Source organism: Taudactylus pleione, unplaced genomic scaffold (assembly GCF_031769625.1).
Source record: "Taudactylus pleione unplaced genomic scaffold, aTauple2 ptg000320l, whole genome shotgun sequence".
Taxonomy (NCBI): domain Eukaryota; kingdom Metazoa; phylum Chordata; class Amphibia; order Anura; family Myobatrachidae; genus Taudactylus; species Taudactylus pleione.
The window spans coordinates 1458470-1478649 of record NW_028284721.1 but is presented as its reverse complement, the minus strand read 5'-3'; the positions used below and the strand labels follow the sequence as shown (position 1 = coordinate 1478649).

Genomic DNA, 20180 nt, shown 5'->3' with positions numbered 1-20180 from the left:
ATTAAAACACTGTATCTCTCCTTTAAGAAATATCATTGTTACATTTCTTAATGGTAGGTGAAATATACAATGTATCAACTATTTCAAGTTTGATACTGCTTGTCTGTCCAGTGTCTCTTGATACTGTACTATTTATTTATACTTATTACTAATTATTTTTCCAAGAATCAATTTTTGTGGGTCTCTGTGTAGATCGGGTATTTTAGATATTATTAAAAAGTGTTATATTTTATCTGTTCATTTACTTTTGAAGAGTGTCCAAAAAAGTTTTCTTCTTTCTGCCTCGCCTCTTGCTGGATAGAACATCCACATGTATTTCCGCATAGAGATAATGTTCCAAATCTACACACAGCGTACATATCAATAGATACGTGTCATACATTTGAGCACACGGTGGACGTGTAAATAAATTTACGGAAAGTTGTACTCACAAAGGATGTGTTAGTAGATAAAAAGTTCAGTGAACGCAAACATTGAATGTGTAAGTAAACACACAACGCACATTTGCGCACGCCATGGAAGTACATACACATCATACATTTGCACCTATAGTTGATAAGACTTACCTCTAGTCTCCAATCCTTCAAGCTTTCCCTGAAAACTCACCTCTTCAGGCAAGCTAATCAGATTCCAGAACCGCCCATATAACCTTCATAACTTCCATGTCTAATTACATCCCCTTTCACAGTCCTCACATAACCTCACACATTGGGCACAATTCGGTTGGGTGCGAGGTGAATGGTGCTGGGGGTGGACGCTCCCAGAGCTATTCAATCCGTCGTGATATTAGGTCGGGGAAGGCTTGTTCTCGCGCCTTGAACAGGGTGTTTGGGCTCGAGAATGGGTATTCTTCAACTAAACTTCTCTGCGCGATGCTGTTTTCTCAGCGCTAAGGGCAGAAAGCAGCATCATGCTTGGACTTTTGTCGTATTTCTGCTCGAATCCTTAGTCGGGCTTAGCAGCGCGATGGATTGAGTGACTCCGGGACCTCATTCCCGGCGCTATTCACTTCGCGTTGGATGGAATCTTGCCCATTGTATTTCACATCCTGACATTTGACCGACATTCCTGTGTGACTGGATCATGCAGCCCACCAAGAAACTCTTCATTCTGGCTGGGCCAAAATATAAAATATATAGCACCTATCCTTGTGTATCAATGGAAAAAGGAGAGGCTGGGCTGCACATCCTAATATTAAACATAATAGGTGCTGCCATGCTGAGACCTGTAGTTCTATACACTATAAGCACTAAGAAATCTAATGATCAAAGAACCTATAGTAAACTGCAATAATTAACATGGTTTTAAATGTAAAGTTTCTTAGTACATGTTTGGCCAAAGATGTTTGCCCACCTGCCACGTCACGGCGAACCTTATATAGGTGGGTCCCTAACATCTCTAATACTGACACACTTTGATCATTAGATTTCTTAGTGCTTATAGTGTGCACCTGCTCCTCCCCCCCTTGTGTATCAATGCCTATTACCCTATAGATTGTAAGCTTGCGAGCAGGGCCGTCCTACCTATATATCTGTCTGTTATTACTCAGTTTTGTTCCATTAATGTTTCCAACGGAATATGCTGCTCTATATAAGAAACTGTTAATAAATAAATTAAAAAAATGGTGCATGCATAAATAAATACACAACGTGTATTAGCATTAATTGGCAGTAGGTACACTGCATACGTCTGCGCACGTGCAGAGAAATGCACTTTGTACACTTTACACATTTGCGCTCATGGCCTCATGTAAATAGATATACATACATTGGTGCACTTATATAAGGATACGTTGTACATTTCCTAACATGACGCACTTGTAAATAGAAACACCTACGTTCACACACACACACGGTCCTTGCTCAAACATTCATGTCTTACATTTCTGCACACATGGCGTATACCTAAATAGACATGTTGTATATTTACACACATGTGGAAATACACACTTGTACATTTATACTCATGTATTTAGTAACATTTGCTCTTTTAGAGGTCTATTTACTAAGCCTTGGATGGAGATATAGTCGACGGTGATCAGGTACCATCCAATCAGCTCGTAACTGCACACATTCCGCAGCATATATCCTAACCTACTGCTCTATGCTCCTTCCTCACTATCTACACCATCTGTCTCGCCCCTGTCTGTCTGCCCTTCCCCTTTAGAATGTAAGCTCTCACGAGCAGGGCCCTCGTCCCTCACGTGCTTCTCCTCCCCCTACTCCTAGTATCTTTTACTCCTAACTCCTCAATTGGCACCTAACAGTTGGTTGCTGAGGCCCTGCTGCTTGTGTTATTTAGCTATGTGTATAAACCATGTCTTTCTACTTCAGGGTCCATAGGGTATCCACAGGATACCTTGGGGTATAGGTGTGACGTCAGTCATCGGGCACCATAGAGTTAAGCTTTCAGCCTCCCAGGATGCACTAGGGTCCCCCTCCTATACCCCGCCCCCGAGCCAAGGCACCTCAGTTTAGTTTGGTGCCCGGCCGGAGTCGGGTGCACCTGTTGGAGTGGGGGCTAAGAAGAGCCCCTGAAGTTTTCCTGCATGCAGCTGTGGCTGCACATCTGGATATACAGTATGGACAGTCAGTCCTGACATCCATGCTGTCTTCCCTACACCCCCGCCGGTACCAGAACGCCGGTACCGATCCGGGGATGCTGGTGAGCATCTGGGGTCACAGCTAGCGGTGACCCCAGATGTTCCGGACCATGGCCGGAATCAAGGGGGACAGCAAGGTAAGCAGCGGGGTCCCGCGGTGGGTCCCCGCTGTTACATTTTCCAAAGTCCCCAGGCAGGGGGCTCCCTGGGGACTGGCTGCAGCGTGGAGCCAGGTATATAACCTGCGCTTCCACTACCCCCCTGGGACAGCGGACCGCAGCAGAGCGGTAGCGCTGCGGCGTCCCGGGGGTTAAATGCATGCCAGGGGAGCGCGCCTTCCCTGTCTCACAGCCGGCGCCTCCCCCGCTGCACACAGCCCTCTCTGCAATACGCCGACTGGCCCTGTGGCAGCTCTCCTCCCCCAGGCCAGCCTCCCCTCTGCTCCTCGGCGGCCATCTTCCTGAACGCATGGTGAACGCTGCTGGAAGCCTGGACGGAGGCATCGTGGTCTGGGTCCCCCCGCATACCTCTCCTCCGCTGTGGTCAGGTCTGTGTATGCAGCGCTGTGTCCTACCAGACTCTGTGTCTGCGTAGTTGATTGATCAGCGCTGGTTAGTGCAGGAATTGATTTTCTTTGCATTGTATGTGACTGTGCTAGCGCTGCTGCCTGTATCTTCTATTCTGACTGTCAGCTTTATTACTGTCCCTGTTCTTTCTGCTAAGCCCTTGCGGTGCGGTGCTGCAGGGTGGTCTCTCGCCTCTTTAAAAAAAACAATTGGTGAGAGGGGTCACATACTTTGTACCATCATGTCTGAAAGTGATTTTCCTCTCCGGCTACAGTGTACTACGTGTAAAGTACCTTTAGCGGAGGGGGAGGGTAGCGCGGAGGGCCTCTGCCGGCAGTGTTTGTCAATGGCGCGGCCTATTACGGTTACAGCACCGGTACAGGAGCCGCCCTGGGCTTGTTTCGCTCAGGCGCTTACAACCTTAGTGGGCCAGTTAGCTCTGCAGCCCACGTTTACGCAGATGGGTTTGTCCCAGCAGTCAGTGGTGTCGTCACACATGCAGGGTTTCCCAAGTCTCCCTATTTCCCCTCTCCCGGTTTCTCAGGAGCCGGCGTGGGTTAACTCCCTGACGAGTTCTGTACAGCACTTGTTGGATGTGTTGCAGGGGAGGCTGTGATGCGGCCACATAAACGGCTGGTGGCGTCTCTGTCGGCTCCTTATGAGGATGACGAAGGGACGTCTGATGATGGGGAGATTCTGGATCCTTACGATCAGGAACCTCTCCATACTAAGGACGCTGACGCTAGGTACAAGGTGTATATTCCTGGACTTATTCGGGCGGTCCGCACAGCCTTGGTGATTGAGGACGAAGTTCCCCCAGCGGCTAAATCCAAGTATGCCTTTTTTAAGGATGTGAAGGGTGACGCCACAGTCTTTCCTCTTTCGGGTCAGTTGGTGGACCATTTAGAGGAGACGTGGAAACAGCCTGGCAAGCGTTACTAGCCGCAGAGGCGCCTGGCGGTGGCTTATCCGTTCGCGGATAATTATTTTGCTAAGTGGATTCTCATGTGACACGTCTTGTCCGTAGTGCCACATTGCCGATGCCATCCATGTCCTCCCTTAAGGATGCTACGGACCGCAAGGTGGAGATCTGCCTGAAGTCCGCTTATTCCCTTGCGGGGGGGGGCAGCGTGGCCGGCTATGGCCATTTGCTGGGTTGCCAGAGCGATGGAGCGCTGGGCGGATTCATTGGAGGCGTCCTTTGATTCCGACTGTCCGGCCGATCAGGCGGAGTTGATTGGTAATCTCCGTGATTCGGCCACTTATATCAACGAGGCGGCCTTAGACATTAGTACCCTGGTGTCTCGAATTTTTTCAGCAGCGGTGGCTGCTCGTCGCACCTTGTGGTTGCGATCCTGGAAAGCGGACGCTGATTCCAAAAAGGGTTTGGAAGCGTTGCCCATTAACGGAGAAGTTCTCTTCGGTCCAGATCTGGACAAGATTGTGGCCACGCTGGCGGCAGCCAAATCGACATGTCTCCTGTCGGCCGCGGTTCCTTCTGGTTCAGGACCATCGTCCTTTCGGTCTTACAGGGCCCAGGGCAGGCCCAAACCGCAGTCTTTTCCCTGACAGGCTGGTCCCAAGAAATCGGCCCATCCCCGGAAGCAGGCATGGAGTACCAGATGTCCGGCCCCTAAGCCAGATGACAAGCCTGCGGCCTGACAGTCATTCCATACAGGCATTCCATAGAGTGGGTGCTGCCCGAAGAAAGTCCTGTAACCGTGAATGGGAGCAAGTAATGCGTGGGGATGAGAGACGCAGATCTTGTGCTGAGCGGAGAGGTCGGGTTGGGAGATATTTTGAGATGAGTGAAGAGATGTATGTTGGTGTGGTTTGGTTCATGTCCTTATATGTAAGTAAAAGTATTTTGTATTGAATACGGTAGAAGACCGGGGAGGGACTGACAGAGCGGGACAGCAGACGATGAACGTTTGACAAGGAAGATAAGCCTTGCAGCTGCATTCATAATTGATTGTTATGGCAATAGCCTGTTTTTGGGAAGACCAGTAAGGAGACTATTGCAATAGTCAATGCGGGAAATAATGAGTGCATGGATCAGAGTTTTTGCAGTGTCTTGTGTGAGATATGGTTGAATTTTGGATATGTTTTTTAGATGTATGTAACATGATTTTGAGACAGATTGAATGTGGGGAACAAAAGACAGTTCAGAGTCAAGGATGACACCTAGGCAGTGAGCTTGTGGAGCGCAGGATGGATAGTCGAGTTATCAACCGTGATCGAGAGATCAGGTTGGTAACTGTTCTTGATATAATTAGTTCTATTTTAGAAATATTAAGTTTCAGGTGGCGAGATGACATCCAAGATGAAATGGCAGAAAGACATTCAGTGACACGGACCAATACAGATGGTGATAAATCTGGGGAGGATAGGTAGATTTGAGTATCATCTGCATACAAATGGTACTGAAATCCAAAAGAGAGAGGTGGTATAGATTGAGAATAACAAGGGACCCAAGACAGAGCCTTGCGGTACTCCAACTGATAGAGGTAGCGAAGAGGAGGCAGAGCCAGAAAAATTAACAGTAAAAGAGCGATCAGATAGGTAGGAAGAGAACCATGAAAGAGCTGTGTCCTTAAGACCTAGGGATTGTAGTGTTTGTATGAGGAGAGAGTGGTCAACAGTGTCAAAAGCAGCAGAGAGATCTAGAAGAATTAGGAGTGAGTAATGGCCTTTTAGCCTTGGCAGTGACCAGATAATTTACTACCTTAGTCAGTGCTGTCTCTGTGGAGTGTTGGGAACGAAAGCCGGACTGAAGTGGGTCCAATAAGTTGTGTGAGTTTAGAAAGTGTGTGAGGTTGGTGTAGACAAGTCTCTCAAGCATCTTGGAGAGGCATGGGAGCTGGGAGAGTGTTGGGGTCAGAATTTTGTTTTTTCAGAATGGGAGTAATCACTTCATGCTTGAACAGTGATGGAAAGATGCCAGTAGCGAGAGACAGATTGCAGATTTTAGTTAGGGTTGGAGTGAGCACAGGAGACAGAGCTTTACTGAGTTGTGAGGGTATAGGATCTAGAGAAGTAAAGAGTAGGAGGATGAGAAGAGTGTAGATACTTCATCTTGGTTTGTGAGGTCGAATGAAGAGAATGAGCCAGAGGGTTCAGGTAGGGAATTCAGTAGGTCACTAGCTGAGGAAGTGCATACCATTTCATTTTGGATCTTATCAATCTGGTCCTTAAAATAGGAAGCAAGATCATGCGCACTGATAGTAGCCGGTGAGTTGGGTGAGGGATGGGTAAGAAGCAGTTTAAATGTATTAAAAAGTCACTTGGGGTTAGAGGCTTGAGCAGAGATAAGAGATTGGAAATCTGTTTGTTTGGCAGCGTCCAGAGCAGTACGATAAGAGTTGTAGATAGTCTTATATGTGAGGAAGTCACTAGGAGTACGAGACTTTCGCCACTGACGTTCTACTGTACGTGAGAGTTTTTGTAGATGCCTTGTTAAGTTAGAATGCCACGGTTGACGTCTAAGTCTACGTGGTGTGTGATGAGTAGCTGGAGCAACTTCATTGAGGGCTTTTTCTAGAATCTGGTTTAGGTGTGATGCAGCAGTCTCAGGAGAAGTGAATGCAGAAATTGGTGAGAGGTAGAAAGTTGTTGAAAGTTAATAGCATTAATATTTCTACGGGTTTTAGGAGGCTTGGGTGATTTCAATGACATAGAGGTTGATGTAATGGAGGAGAGTGTGCAGGTGATAAGGTTGTGATCTGAGAGAGGGAAAGGATAGTTTGCTCAAAAAAACCTTCCCACAAAGTCAGGGTGCTCACTGGTGTTAACAAAGTAAAGAGAATCAATTCAACAGATGTATGACTATATAGATTTTAATAAGACAATTACAGGCCTTCCTGGAGACAAAACATATTGGCCCTATGGGAAGTCATAGAGGGTGGTAATTCCAGTACCGGAGGACATTAGGGTTTGGGGTTCTACTGAAATCTCTTCTTTGTCCAGAAACCAGATTGTTCCTTTGAGCCCATCTTGAACCTAAAGACGCTTTAGCGCCATCTTTGGATGGATAGGTTCACGCCAAAGTCTTCATGGTCTGTCATAAACAGCATGGAACAGAACAAATTTAAGGGGGTAAATTTACTAAAGGCCGATTTTTAATCAATCGATCTAAAGTGATCAACATTGATGTTGTGTTGCAGGGGCTAAATCGCACATTTACTAACACTTAAAAATCAATATATATTTCCATGTCTGTTAGTAAATGTCTGATTCAGCCCATGAAAAACACCACATCGATTTAGATCGTTTTTTTTTTTTTTTTTAATCAATTAAAATCGACCTTTAGTAAATGTTTCCCATGGAGTCCATGAAGAATGCATACTTGCATGTTCCAAGCTCGGATGGTCACCTAGGGCCAAATGTAATAGGTAGTCTGTTTTGGTAAATTGCGAGTTTGGTGCTAAACTCGCAATTTTTCACAACTCTCCAATGTAATAGAGTGTCTGTTCACTAAAACTCGCATTTTTCAGAGTTACTAAAACTCTCCATTCTCAAACTCGCATCCAGATGTTTTCACATTGAAAACAATCAACTCGCCCAATGTAATAGTGTCTGTTTCAGACTCGCAAAAAAAAGATTACCAAAAGTCCCCAAATAATAGACCTGCTTCAGGCTAGCGAGTACATCCTGAGCAGGTCAGATTAACACAGAAACATGCACATATCCATGAGATATGTACATGTTTCTGTGTGTACTTATGTAAAATGTGTTTAAATAAAAAAAAATAAAATGATGTGCACCCCCTCCCCAAAAGCATAACCAGCCCCGGGCTTTATAAAGCCTGTTCTGGTTCTAAAAATACAGGGTCCAAAATGCGTAGGGGGCCCCTGTATATTAAGAACCAGCACAGGGCTTTGTTGAGCTGGTTCTGCAAAATCAGGGGACAAAACGAGTAGGGGTCCCCTGAAAATTCCAGAACCAGCACCGAACTCTGTCTAGCGGGGGGATAATGCCACAGCCAGGGAAAACCTTTCACCGGTTTCCCCTGCCAAAGCATTATCCCTGACCGCTAGTCAGTCCAGGCCGGGGATCCCTGGGGAGTTGGGTACCCCCCCAATAAAGGGGTACCCCTCTCCAGGGCACCCCAGGCCTAGACTGATAGCCCGGGGCTATCCCCGGCACCCTAGGGCGGTGGGTGCCGGGTTGATAGTGTAAAGTGTAAAAATAAGTTTTCCATATTGTCTTTAGTTGTAGAACCACAAGTACCAGCAAGCCTTCCCTGCATGCTGGTATTTCGAGAACCACAAATACCAGCATGCGGGGCATTACGGGCCCGCTGGCACTTGTAGTTCCACAACTAAAGAAATACATAAATAAACAAACATACCCCGTGAAAGTAAAATTTTAATAAAACATACATGCACACTCACACTCACACATACTCACCTAGTATCCGAAGTAATCCATAGGGGTGTACCTGAAAAAAAAATCCATACTCACCTCTCCTATGCGTAGATCACGTCCTCTTCTCCAAGTAGGCAATCCAGGGGTTAAAATAAAAAAACGCAAAAAAACCCGATCCATACGGACTGAGCAAAGGTATGTGTGTACACGTGTGACCCGTCAGTGAAGGGGCCGCCAGCCAATCAGGGAGCATCTCCGTCGGAGCAGCTCCCTGATTGGCTGAATGCGGCCAGCCTGTGTCTCCCATAGACGTCTATGGTGAGAAATCCCCCATAGCCGTCTATGGTGGGAGCCGCTACATCATAACCGCAAGATTAATTGAGGTTAATCTTGTGGTTACATCAATGATACAATGTCGCGACAGTCTCTCCTGGCAACTACACCGTGGCTGTTCTCAAAAGTTATGGCAGCACTTTTAAGGCCTGAAGGGGAGAAGGGGGCAGTTTGGGGGAGGGACGTAGTCCTGAGCTTTGTTCCTCCTTATTTGTTCTTGTCTTGATTCCGAAACTATTTAACCTAAGTATAACATCCCCATTTGTTCCAGACATAAATACCCTACTAGGTAGTTTGTTGGTTAGATACGCTCTGCAGCACAATGTACCCAATGTACTCTCAGTGGCTGATTTCTGAGTAGGATGTAAAGCTGTTGTACTTGGCGACATCCATGGAGCATAATTTACTACCTTATGTTAATGTAAGATTCCATTTAGCTAATGCGGGGGTCTGTGCGCCTTCAAGCCGTGCAGCCCACTGGATTTATGCCATTTGCCACAACCATCATCATTAGTATCGATACTTGCACCAGCAACCTTTCCCGTACACACAACTTGGAATCGCACGGAGCATTACATACCGATCGATAAAACTCCTACGTATTAAGTTGGTTCCATACACTCATTGTCACCACCCAGTACTTGCCCCAAAACGTCTAATTTCACCGGAAGACCAATCCTGCTAAGTTCCGTCTGATACAGAATAGGACGGACATATGCAATACTGTGTAAATTTGCATTAGCTTCTGCGCTGTATGCAAAAACTCGCCATTTGCGTCCATACACCTAGAGCCGTCCGACTAGAAATTGGCCCCTAAATGAACATAAACGTTAGGAATATTCAGGAGGCAGGTAGACAGTATGGTAACGTCCTGTACATAACTGATGAGGGGTGAGAATATTCCAGGAAACAGACAATACAGTCATATCCTGTTCCTAACTGCCAGGGCTGGCAGTATTCCAATAGACAGTACAGTGATATCCTATTTCTAACTGACAGGGCTGGAAGTATTCCAAAAGACAGACAATACAGTGATATCCTATACTTAACTGCTAGGGCTGGGAGTATTCCAGGAGATGGGTAGACGATTCCTAACTACGGGGACTGGGAATATTTCAGGAGGTAGGAATAGGATGTCGCCGAATTGTCTTAACTGCTGGGCCTCAGATTATTCTAGATGGGTAACATTTTACTGCTGACACTATTCATTCTCTTATTGTCTGAGTGTCTAGAGAAGAATGTCTTCCCTAATGTTTTCTACACGTTCTAATCAGAACCTTTGAAATGTAACCTATTGCCCTCCTCCCCCAGTATGATGAGCTATGTCCTCTCTGCAGATTTCGGTGGAATAATATGAAAAGTGCGGAGAAGGTGTGTCTGAAGGACAGTGTGATGGGTCTCATTGCCAGCGTAAGTTTTATCAAACATGTCTGGAGTTTGAAAATATAAACTCTTTGATGTACCAATATAGTCACTGTTAGGTGAACACGGAACCATGTTATATCCACATGAGCCTGTCTCATGACTCTGTAGCCAGGTTCACCTGTCTCTCCATTATAATATGCAGGGCTGTATAGAGACGTCTCCTATATGATATGCCCAGGCTGTATAGAAAAGTCTCCCTTATATTCTATGCCGGGCTGTATAGAGACATCTCTTGTGATATGCAGGGCTGTTTAGCGATGTCTCCTATACGTTATGCAGCGATGTATAGAGATGTCTCCTATACGTTATGCTGCGCTGTATAAAGACGTCTCTCCTATGTTATGCAGCGCTGTATAGGGACGTCTCTCCTATACGTTATGCAGCGTTGTATAGGGACATCTCTCCTATACTTTATGCAGCTCTGTATAGGGACGTCTCCTATACGTTATGCAGCGCTGTATAGGGACGTCTCTCCTATACGTTATGCAGCACTGTATAGGGACGTCTCTCCTATATGTTATGCAGGGCTGTATAGGGACGTCTCTCCTATATGTTATACAGGGCTGTATAGGGCAGTGTCTCCTATATGTTATGCAGCGCTGTATAGGGCAGTGTCTCTTATATGTTATGCAGGGCTGTATAGAGACGTCTCCTATATGTTATACAGGGCTGTATAGGGCAGTGTCTCTTACATGTTATGCAGGGCTGTATAGTGAGTCTCCTATATGTTATACAGGGCTGTATAGGGCAGTGTCTCTTACATGTTATGCAGCGCTGTATAGGGACGTCTCTCCTATATGTTATACAGGGCTGTATAGGGCAGTGTCTCTTACATGTTATGCAGCGCTGTATAGGGACGTCTCTCCTATATGTTATGCAGGGCTGTTTTTTGGGCAGTGTCTCGCCTATATGTTATGCAGGGCTGTATAGAGACGTCTCTCCTGTATGTTATGCAGGGCTGTATAGGGCGGTGTCTCTCCTATATGTTATACAGGGCTGTATAGGGCAGTGTCTCTTACATGTTATGCAGCGCTGTATAGGGACGTCTCTCCTATATGTTATGCAGGGCTGTTTTTTGGGCAGTGTCTCGCCTATATGTTATGCAGGGCTGTATAGAGACGTCTCTCCTGTATGTTATGCAGGGCTGTATAGGGCGGTGTCTCTCCTATATGTTATGCAGGGCTGTATAGGGCAATGTCTCTCCTATATGTTATGCAGGGCTGTATAGGGACGTCTCTCCTATATGTTATGCAGGGCTGTATAGGGCAGTGTTTCTCCTATACGTTATGCAGCACTGTATAGGGACGTCTCTCCTATATGTTATACAGGGCTGTATAGGGCAGTGTCTCTTACATGTTATGCAGCGCTGTATAGGGACGTCTCTCCTATATGTTATGCAGGGCTGTATAGAGACGTCTCTCCTGTATGTTATGCAGGGCTGTATAGGGACGTCTCTCCTATATGTTATACAGGGCTGTATAGGGCAGTGTCTCTTACATGTTATGCAGCGCTGTAGGGCAGTGTCTCTTATATGTTATGCAGGGCTGTATAGAGACGTCTCCTATATGTTATACAGGGCTGTATAGGGCAGTGTCTCTTACATGTTATGCAGCGCTGTATAGGGACATCTCCTATATGTTATACAGGGCTGTATAGAGACGTCTCCTATATGTTATACAGGGCTGTATAGGGCAGTGTCTCTTACATGTTATGCAGCGCTGTATAGGGACGTCTCTCCTATACGTTATGCAGCACTGTATAGGGCAGTGTCTCTTATATGTTATGCAGGACTGTATAGGGACGTCTCTCCTGTATGTTATGAAGGGCTGTATAGGGCAGTGTCTCCTATATGTTATACAGGGCTGTATAGGGACGTCTCTCCTATATGTTATGCAGGGCTGTTTTTTGGGCAGTGTCTCGCCTATATGTTATGCAGGGCTGTATAGAGACGTCTCTCCTGTATGTTATGCAGGGCTGTATAGGGCGGTGTCTCTCCTATATGTTATACAGGGCTGTATAGGGCAGTGTCTCTTACATGTTATGCAGCGCTGTATAGGGACGTCTCTCCTATATGTTATGCAGGGCTGTTTTTTGGGCAGTGTCTCGCCTATATGTTATGCAGGGCTGTATAGAGACGTCTCTCCTGTATGTTATGCAGGGCTGTATAGGGCGGTGTCTCTCCTATATGTTATGCAGGGCTGTATAGGGCAATGTCTCTCCTATATGTTATGCAGGGCTGTATAGGGACGTCTCTCCTATATGTTATGCAGGGCTGTATAGGGCAGTGTTTCTCCTATACGTTATGCAGCACTGTATAGGGACGTCTCTCCTATATGTTATACAGGGCTGTATAGGGCAGTGTCTCTTACATGTTATGCAGCGCTGTATAGGGACGTCTCTCCTATATGTTATGCAGGGCTGTATAGAGACGTCTCTCCTGTATGTTATGCAGGGCTGTATAGGGACGTCTCCTATATGTTATACAGGGCTGTATAGGGCAGTGTCTCTTACATGTTATGCAGCGCTATATAGGGACGTCTCTCCTATATGTTATGCAGGGCTGTATAGAGACGTCTCTCCTGTATGTTATGCAGCACTGTATAGGGACGTCTCGCCTATATGTTATACAGGGCTGTATAGGGCAGTGTCTCCTATATGTTATGCAGCGCTGTAGGGCAGTGTCTCTTATATGTTATGCAGGGCTGTATAGAGACGTCTCCTATATGTTATACAGGGCTGTATAGGGCAGTGTCTCTTACATGTTATGCAGCGCTGTATAGGGACATCTCCTATATGTTATACAGGGCTGTATAGAGACGTCTCCTATATGTTATACAGGGCTGTATAGGGCAGTGTCTCTTACATGTTATGCAGCGCTGTATAGGGACGTCTCTCCTATACGTTATGCAGCACTGTATAGGGCAGTGTCTCTTATATGTTATGCAGGACTGTATAGGGACGTCTCTCCTGTATGTTATGAAGGGCTGTATAGGGCAGTGTCTCCTATATGTTATACAGGGCTGTATAGGGACGTCTCTCCTGTATGTTATGCAGGGCTGTTTTTTGGCCAGTGTCTCTCCTATATGTTATGCAGGGCTGTATAGGGCAGTGTCTCTCCTATATGTTATGCAGCGCTGTATAGGGACGTCTCTCCTGTATGTTATGCAGCGCTGTATAGGGACGTCTCTCCTGTATGTTATGAAGGGCTGTATAGGGCAGTGTCTCTCCTATATGTTATGCAGGGCTGTATAGGGACGTCTCTCCTATATGTTATGCAGGGCTGTATAGGGACATCTCTCCTATATGTTATGCAGGGCTGTATAGGGCAGTGTCTCTTATATGTTATGCAGGGCTGTATAGACATCTCTCCTATATGTTATGCAGGGCTGTATAGGGCAGTGTCTCTCCTGTATGTTATGCAGGGCTGTATAGGGCAGTGTCTCTTATATGTTATGCAGCGCTGTATAGGGACGTCTCTCCTGTATGTTATACAGGGCTGTATAGACATCTCTCCTATATGTTATGCAGGGCTGTATAGGGCAGTGTCTCTTATATGTTATGCAGCGCTGTACAGGGACGTCTCTCCTGTATGTTATACAGGGCTGTATAGACATCTCTCCTATATGTTATGCAGGGCTGTATAGGGACGTCTCTCCTCTATGTTATACAGGGCTGTATAGACATCTCTCCTATATGTTATGCAGGGCTGTATAGGGCAGTGTCTCTTATATATGTTATGCAGCGCTGTATAGGGACGTCTCTCCTGTATGTTATGCAGCGCTGTATAGGGACGTCTCTCCTGTATGTTATGCAGCGCTGTATAGGGACGTCTCTCCTGTATGTTATGAAGGGCTGTATAGGGCAGTGTCTCCTATATGTTATACAGGGCTGTATAGGGACGTCTCTCCTGTATGTTATGCAGCGCTGTATAGGGACGTCTCTCCTGTATGTTATGAAGGGCTGTATAGAGCAGTGTCTCTCCTATATGTTATGCAGGACTGTATAGGGACGTCTCTCCTGTATGTTATGAAGGGCTGTATAGGGCAGTGTCTCCTATATGTTATACAGGGCTGTATAGGGACGTCTCTCCTGTATGTTATGCAGGGCTGTTTTTTGGGCAGTGTCTCTCCTATATGTTATGCAGCGCTGTATAGGGACGTCTCTCCTGTATGTTATGCAGCGCTGTATAGGGCAGTGTCTCTCCTATATGTTATGCAGCGCTGTATAGGGACGTCTCTCCTGTATGTTATGCAGCGCTGTATAGGGACGTCTCTCCTGTATGTTATGAAGGGCTGTATAGGGCAGTGTCTCTCCTATATGTTATGCAGGGCTGTATAGGGACGTCTCTCCTGTATGTTATGAAGGGCTGTATAGGGCAGTGTCTCTCCTATATGTTATGCAGGGCTGTATAGGGACGTCTCTCCTGTATGTTATGAAGGGCTGTATAGGGCAGTGTCTCTCCTGTATGTTATGCAGCGCTGTATAGGGACGTCTCTCCTGTATGTTATGAAGGGCTGTATAGGGACGTCTCTCCTATATGTTATACAGCGCTGTATAGGGCAGTGTCTCTCCTATATGTTATGCAGGGCTGTATAGGGACGTCTCTCCTATATGTTATGCAGGGCTGTATAGGGACGTCTCTCCTATATGTTATGCAGGGCTGTATAGGGACGTCTCTCCTGTATGTTATGCAGCGCTGTATAGGGACGTCTCTCCTGTATGTTATGCAGGGCTGTAAAGGGCAATGTCTCGCCTATATGTTATGCAGGACTGTATAGGGACGTCTCTCCTGTATGTTCTGCAGGGCTGTATAAGGACTTCCCTCTTTATATGTTATCCAGGGCTGTTTTGAAATGTAAGTTATGTATGTGTGCTGTTGCGTATGTATTTTGAGCTATTTTTCTTTCTTCTTCACCTTAGGGCATTCATCCCATCCTGCAGGAAGAGGGGCACATCAAGGATGTCCTTGCCAGAATCGTGGTGGAGATGATAAAACGTGAATGGCCTCAGCAATGGCCGGACATGCTGAACGAGCTGGAATCTCTCACAAAGAACGGGGTATGGAGCCTATTTCCTATACTGACTGTGTATATATGATTCTTTCTATTTGTCTTGTGTTTCCGAGCAGGAATAATGGTCGGGGGTATTCCAGTGCGCTGGTAACCTAAGGTATAGGTCTGTAGACAAGAATTGTCAGATCTGTGGGTAGATTTACTAAAGTTCCTAAATCAAGTGTTGGTGTTTCCCAGAGCAACCAATCAGATCCTAGCTATCATTTCTCTTGCATTCTAAAAAATAATAGACGAAGTCTGATTGGTTGCTATTGGTACCTCCACTTGTCTGTTTTAGAAGCTTTAGTAAATCTACCCCTAGTCTAACTGCTATGGGCAGAATACCCACAGACTCTCACAAAATGAACACTATTTGTATGATTTCCGATGGATCCTCATTTTTCTCTTTCAGCCAGTTGAAGGAACCTGGAATTTTGGGGTATAGAGGCCCAGCCAGGAGTGTAGGCACTTTAACTCCTACACAACCACCTTTGCTGACGTCTTTATTTTCTACTTCAGGGTCCATAGGGTATCCACAGGATACCTTGGGGTATAGGTGTGACGTCAGTCGCAGGGCACCATAGAGTTAAGCTTTCAGCCTCCCAGGATGCACTAGGTCCCCCTCCTATACCCCGCCCCCGGGCCAAGGCACCTCAGTTTAGTTTGGTGCCCGGCCGGAGTCGGGTGCACCTGTTGGAGTGGGGGCTAGAAGAGCCCCTGAAGCTTTTTCTTCATGCAGCTGTGGCTGCACATCTGGATGAACAGCATGGACAGTCAGTCCTGACGTCCATGCTGTCTTCCCTACACCCCGCCTGTACCAGAACGCCGGTACTGATACGGGGATGCTGGTGGGCGTCTGGGGTCACAGCTAGCGGTGACCCCAGATGCTCCGGACCATGGCCGGATTCAAGGGGGACAGAGGTAAGCAGCGGGGTCCCGCGGTGGGTCCCCGCTGATCACATGGTCCTAAGTCCCCAGGCAGGGGGCTCCCTGGGGACTGGCTGCAGCGTGGAGCCAGGCGACCAACCTGCGCTTCCACTACCCCCTGGGACAGCGGACCGCAGCAGAGCGGTAGCGCTGCGGCGTCCCAGGGGTTAAATGCATGCCAGGGGAGCGCGCCTTCCCTGTCTCACAGCCGGCGCCTCCCCCGCTGCACACAGCCCTCTCTGCACTGTGCTGACTGGTCCTGTGTCAGCGCTCCTCCCCCAGGCCAGCTTCTCTCTGCTCCTCGGCGGCCATCTTCTCTGCAACGCATGGTGAACGCTGCTGGAAGTCTGGAAGGAAGCATCGTGGTCTGGGTCCCCCCGCATACCTCTCCTCCGCTGTGGCTCAGGTCTGTGTATGCAGCGCTGTGTCCTACCAGGCCCTGTGTCTGTGTAGTTGAGTGATCAGCGCTGTTAGTGCAGGAATTGTTATTTCTCTGCATTGTATGTGACTGTGCTAGCGCTGCCTGTAACTTTTCTTCTCTAAACTGTCAGCTTTATTACTGTCCCTGTTCTTTCTGCTAAAGCCCTTGCGGTGCGGTGCTGCAGGGTGGTCTCTCGCCTATTTAATACTTAATTGGTGAGAGAGGTCACATACGTGGTGCCATCATGTCTGAAAGTGATTTTCCCCTCCGGCTACAGTGTACCACGTGCAAAGTACCGTTAGCGGAGGGGGAGGGTAGCGCGGAGGGCCTTTGCCGGCAGTGTTTGTCCATGGCGCGGCCTATTACGGTTACAGCACCGGTACAGGAGCCGCCCTGGGCTTGTTTCGCTCAGGCGTTAACAGCTTTAGTGGGCCAGTTAGCTCCGCAGCCCGCGTTTACTCCGATGGGTTTGTCCCAGCAGTCTGTGGTGTCGTCACCCATGCAGGGGTTCCCACGACAATTGGTGGTACCCCACAGTCTCCCTATTTCCCCGCTCCCGGGTTCTCAGGAGCCAGCGTGGGTTAACTCCCTGACGAGTTCTGTACAGCACTTGTCGGATGTGTTGCAAGGGGAGTCTGTGATGCGGCCTCATAAAAGGCCGGTGGCGTCTCTGTCCGCTCCTTATGAGGATGACGAAGGGACGTCTGATGATGGGGAGATTCTGGATCCTTACGATCAGGAACCTTTCCATACTAAGGACGCTGATGCTAAGTCCAAAGTATATATTCCTGGACTTATTCGGGCGGTCCGCACAGCCTTGGTGATTGAGGACGAAGTTCCCCCAGCGGCTAAATCTAAGTATGCCTTTTTCAAAGATGTGAAGGGCGATGCCACAGTCTTTCCTCTTTCGGGTCAGTTGGTGGACCATTTAGAGGAGGCGTGGAAACAACCTGGCAAAAGATACCAGCCGCAGAGACGCCTGGCGGTGGCTTATCCGTTCGCGGATAATTATTTTGCTAAGTGTGAATCCCCTCCACAGGTGGATTCTCACGTGACCCGTCTTGTCCGTAGTGCCACATTGCCGATGCCATCCATGTCCTCCCTTAAGGATGCTACGGACCGCAAGGTAGAAATCTGCCTGAAGTCCGCTTATTCCCTTGCAGGGGGGGCAGCACGGCCGGCTATGGCCATTTGCTGGGTTGCCAGAGCGATGGAGCGCTGGGCGGATTCATTAGAGGCTTCTTTTGAATCCGACTGTCCGGCCGAACAGGCGGAGTTGATTGGCAATCTCCGTGATTCGGCCACCTACATCAACGAGGCGGCTCTAGACATTAGTACTCTGGTGTCTAGAATTTCTTCAGCAGCGGTAGCTGCTCGTCGCACCTTGTGGCTGCGATCCTGGAAGGCGGATGCAGATCCAAGAAAGGTCTGGAAGCGTTGCCGTTTACCGGAGAAGTTCTCTTCGGTCCGGATCTGGATAAGATTGTGGCCACGCTGGCGGCAGCCAAATCTGCTTGTCTCCCGTCGGCCGCTGCTCCTTCTGGTTCTGGACCATCGTCCTTTCGGTCATCTAGGGCCCAGGGCAGGCCCAAACCACAGTCGTTTCCTCGACAGGCTGGCCCTAAGAAATCGGTCAAGCCCCGGAAACAGGCATGGAGTACCAGACGTCCGGCCCCCAAGCCAGATGACAAGCCTGCGGCCTGACGGTCCGGGTCTCCCCTTGGGGGATCCCAGGGTGGGAGGCCGCCTGCTGCAGTTCTCCCGGTGTTGGTCGTTCACTACGACAGACACTTGGGTTCTGGAGGTGGTCTCTCACGGGTACGCCCTCTCCTTCCGGCACAGACCCCCGGCTCGATTCTTCACCACGGGTCTACCATCAGACCGGAACAAGGCTACGGAGCTGCGGAAGGTATTGCACACTATGCTCCAGGCTGGAGTTATAGTGCCTGTTCCATTCTCCCAGAGGGGCCAGGGTTTCTATTCAAATCTATTTTTGGTACAGAAACCCAATGGGTCATATCGTCCGATTCTCAACCTCAAAGCACTCAACAAGTCTTTGCGGGTCCCGAAGTTTCGGATGGAGACCCTACGGTCCATCATTCTGGCGCTGGAACCTGGGGACTACATGGTGTCATTGGACATACAGGACGCTATGGCGGTCATGGCGGCTTCTCTGCGGCTGCAAGGAGTCCGCATGTTGCCGTACTTGGACGACCTGTTATTGGTGGCAGGATCTCCAGAGCTCCTGTTACACCACTTGGACCTGACCATTGCACGGCTGCAACGGCACGGCTGGCTAATCAACTGGCAGAAGTCCACTCTAATCCCGTCTCGGAGGATTCTGCATCTTGGAGCCTTATTGGACTCGGGACAGCAAAGGATCTTCGTGACGGAGGACAAGATCTCTGCTTTACAGTCAAGGGTGCGCAGTTGTCTGCACAGCCGCCGGGTGTCCTTACACTCGGCGATGAGGTTACTGGGCTCCATGGTGTCGGTGTTCGACATGGTGGAATACGCCCAGTTTCACTCCAGACCTCTGCAGCACCTGATCCTGTCCAAGTGGAACGGGCTGCCTCAGTCTCTGAAGTTCCAGACGATTGTGCTCACCCCGGAGGTTCACCTGTCCCTTGCGTGGTGGTTAAAGACGACCCACCTCAACAAGGGACGTCCGTTCTGGGTTCCAAATTGGGTCCTGTTGACAACGGACGCCAGTCTTCGGGGCTGGGGAGCAGTTTCGGGTCCACACTTGTTCCAGGGCAGGTGGACACCGACAGAAGCGGAGCTTCCAATAAATATCTTGGAACTCCGTGCGGTCTTCAATGCTCTCCTGCAGGCACAGCGGTTTCTCCAGGGTCACCCGGTGCAGGTCCAGTCGGACAATGCTACCACCGTGGCCTACATAAACAGGCAAGGAGGAACTCGCAGTCGGGCGGCTCTCGTAGAGGTCTCTCGGATCCTGGTTTGGGCGGAGCGCAATCTTCCGGCCATATCAGCGGTCTTCATCCCGGGAGTGCTAAATTGGGAGGCGGACTTTCTAAGTCGCCAGGACGTTCATCCAGGGGAATGGTCCCTGCACCCGGACGTTTTTCAACTACTGGTGGACAGGTGGGGTCTTCCAGAAATCGACCTCATGGCGTCCCGGCACAACAGCAAGTTGCCGGTGTACGGGTCTCGCACAAGAGACGAAGGGGCGTCTCTGGTGGATGCTCTGTCCGTCCGGTGGACGTTCAGGTTCGCATACCTCTTCCCTCCGGTCTCCCTTCTTCCACGGGTAATCCGGAAATTCAAACAGGAAGGAGGGACGCTCCTGTTGATAGCTCCCGCGTGGCCCAGACGGCACTGGTTCTCAGACCTTCAGGGTCTGTCCGTGGACAGTCCTCTGCGGTTGCCGCTACGACCGGACCTTCTGTCTCAGGGTCCTTGTCTTCACCCGGACCTGACTCGGCTGTCTTTGGCGGCGTGGCTGTTGAGACGGCCATGCTGAGGTC

General features: G+C 48.5%; 1 protein-coding gene across 1 annotated transcript in view; it reads left to right on the top strand.

Annotated features, from left to right (window-relative positions):
- XPO5 (exportin 5) overlaps positions 1 to 20180 on the top strand; it is a 78253-nt gene that overhangs the window by 4241 nt on the left and 53832 nt on the right. The window contains exons 3-4 of the mRNA XM_088442998.1: positions 10206 to 10278; positions 15214 to 15351. Of these exons, the coding sequence (XP_088299124.1) occupies positions 10206 to 10278; positions 15214 to 15351 (211 nt within the window). The remainder of the gene's footprint in view (positions 1 to 10205; positions 10279 to 15213; positions 15352 to 20180) is intronic.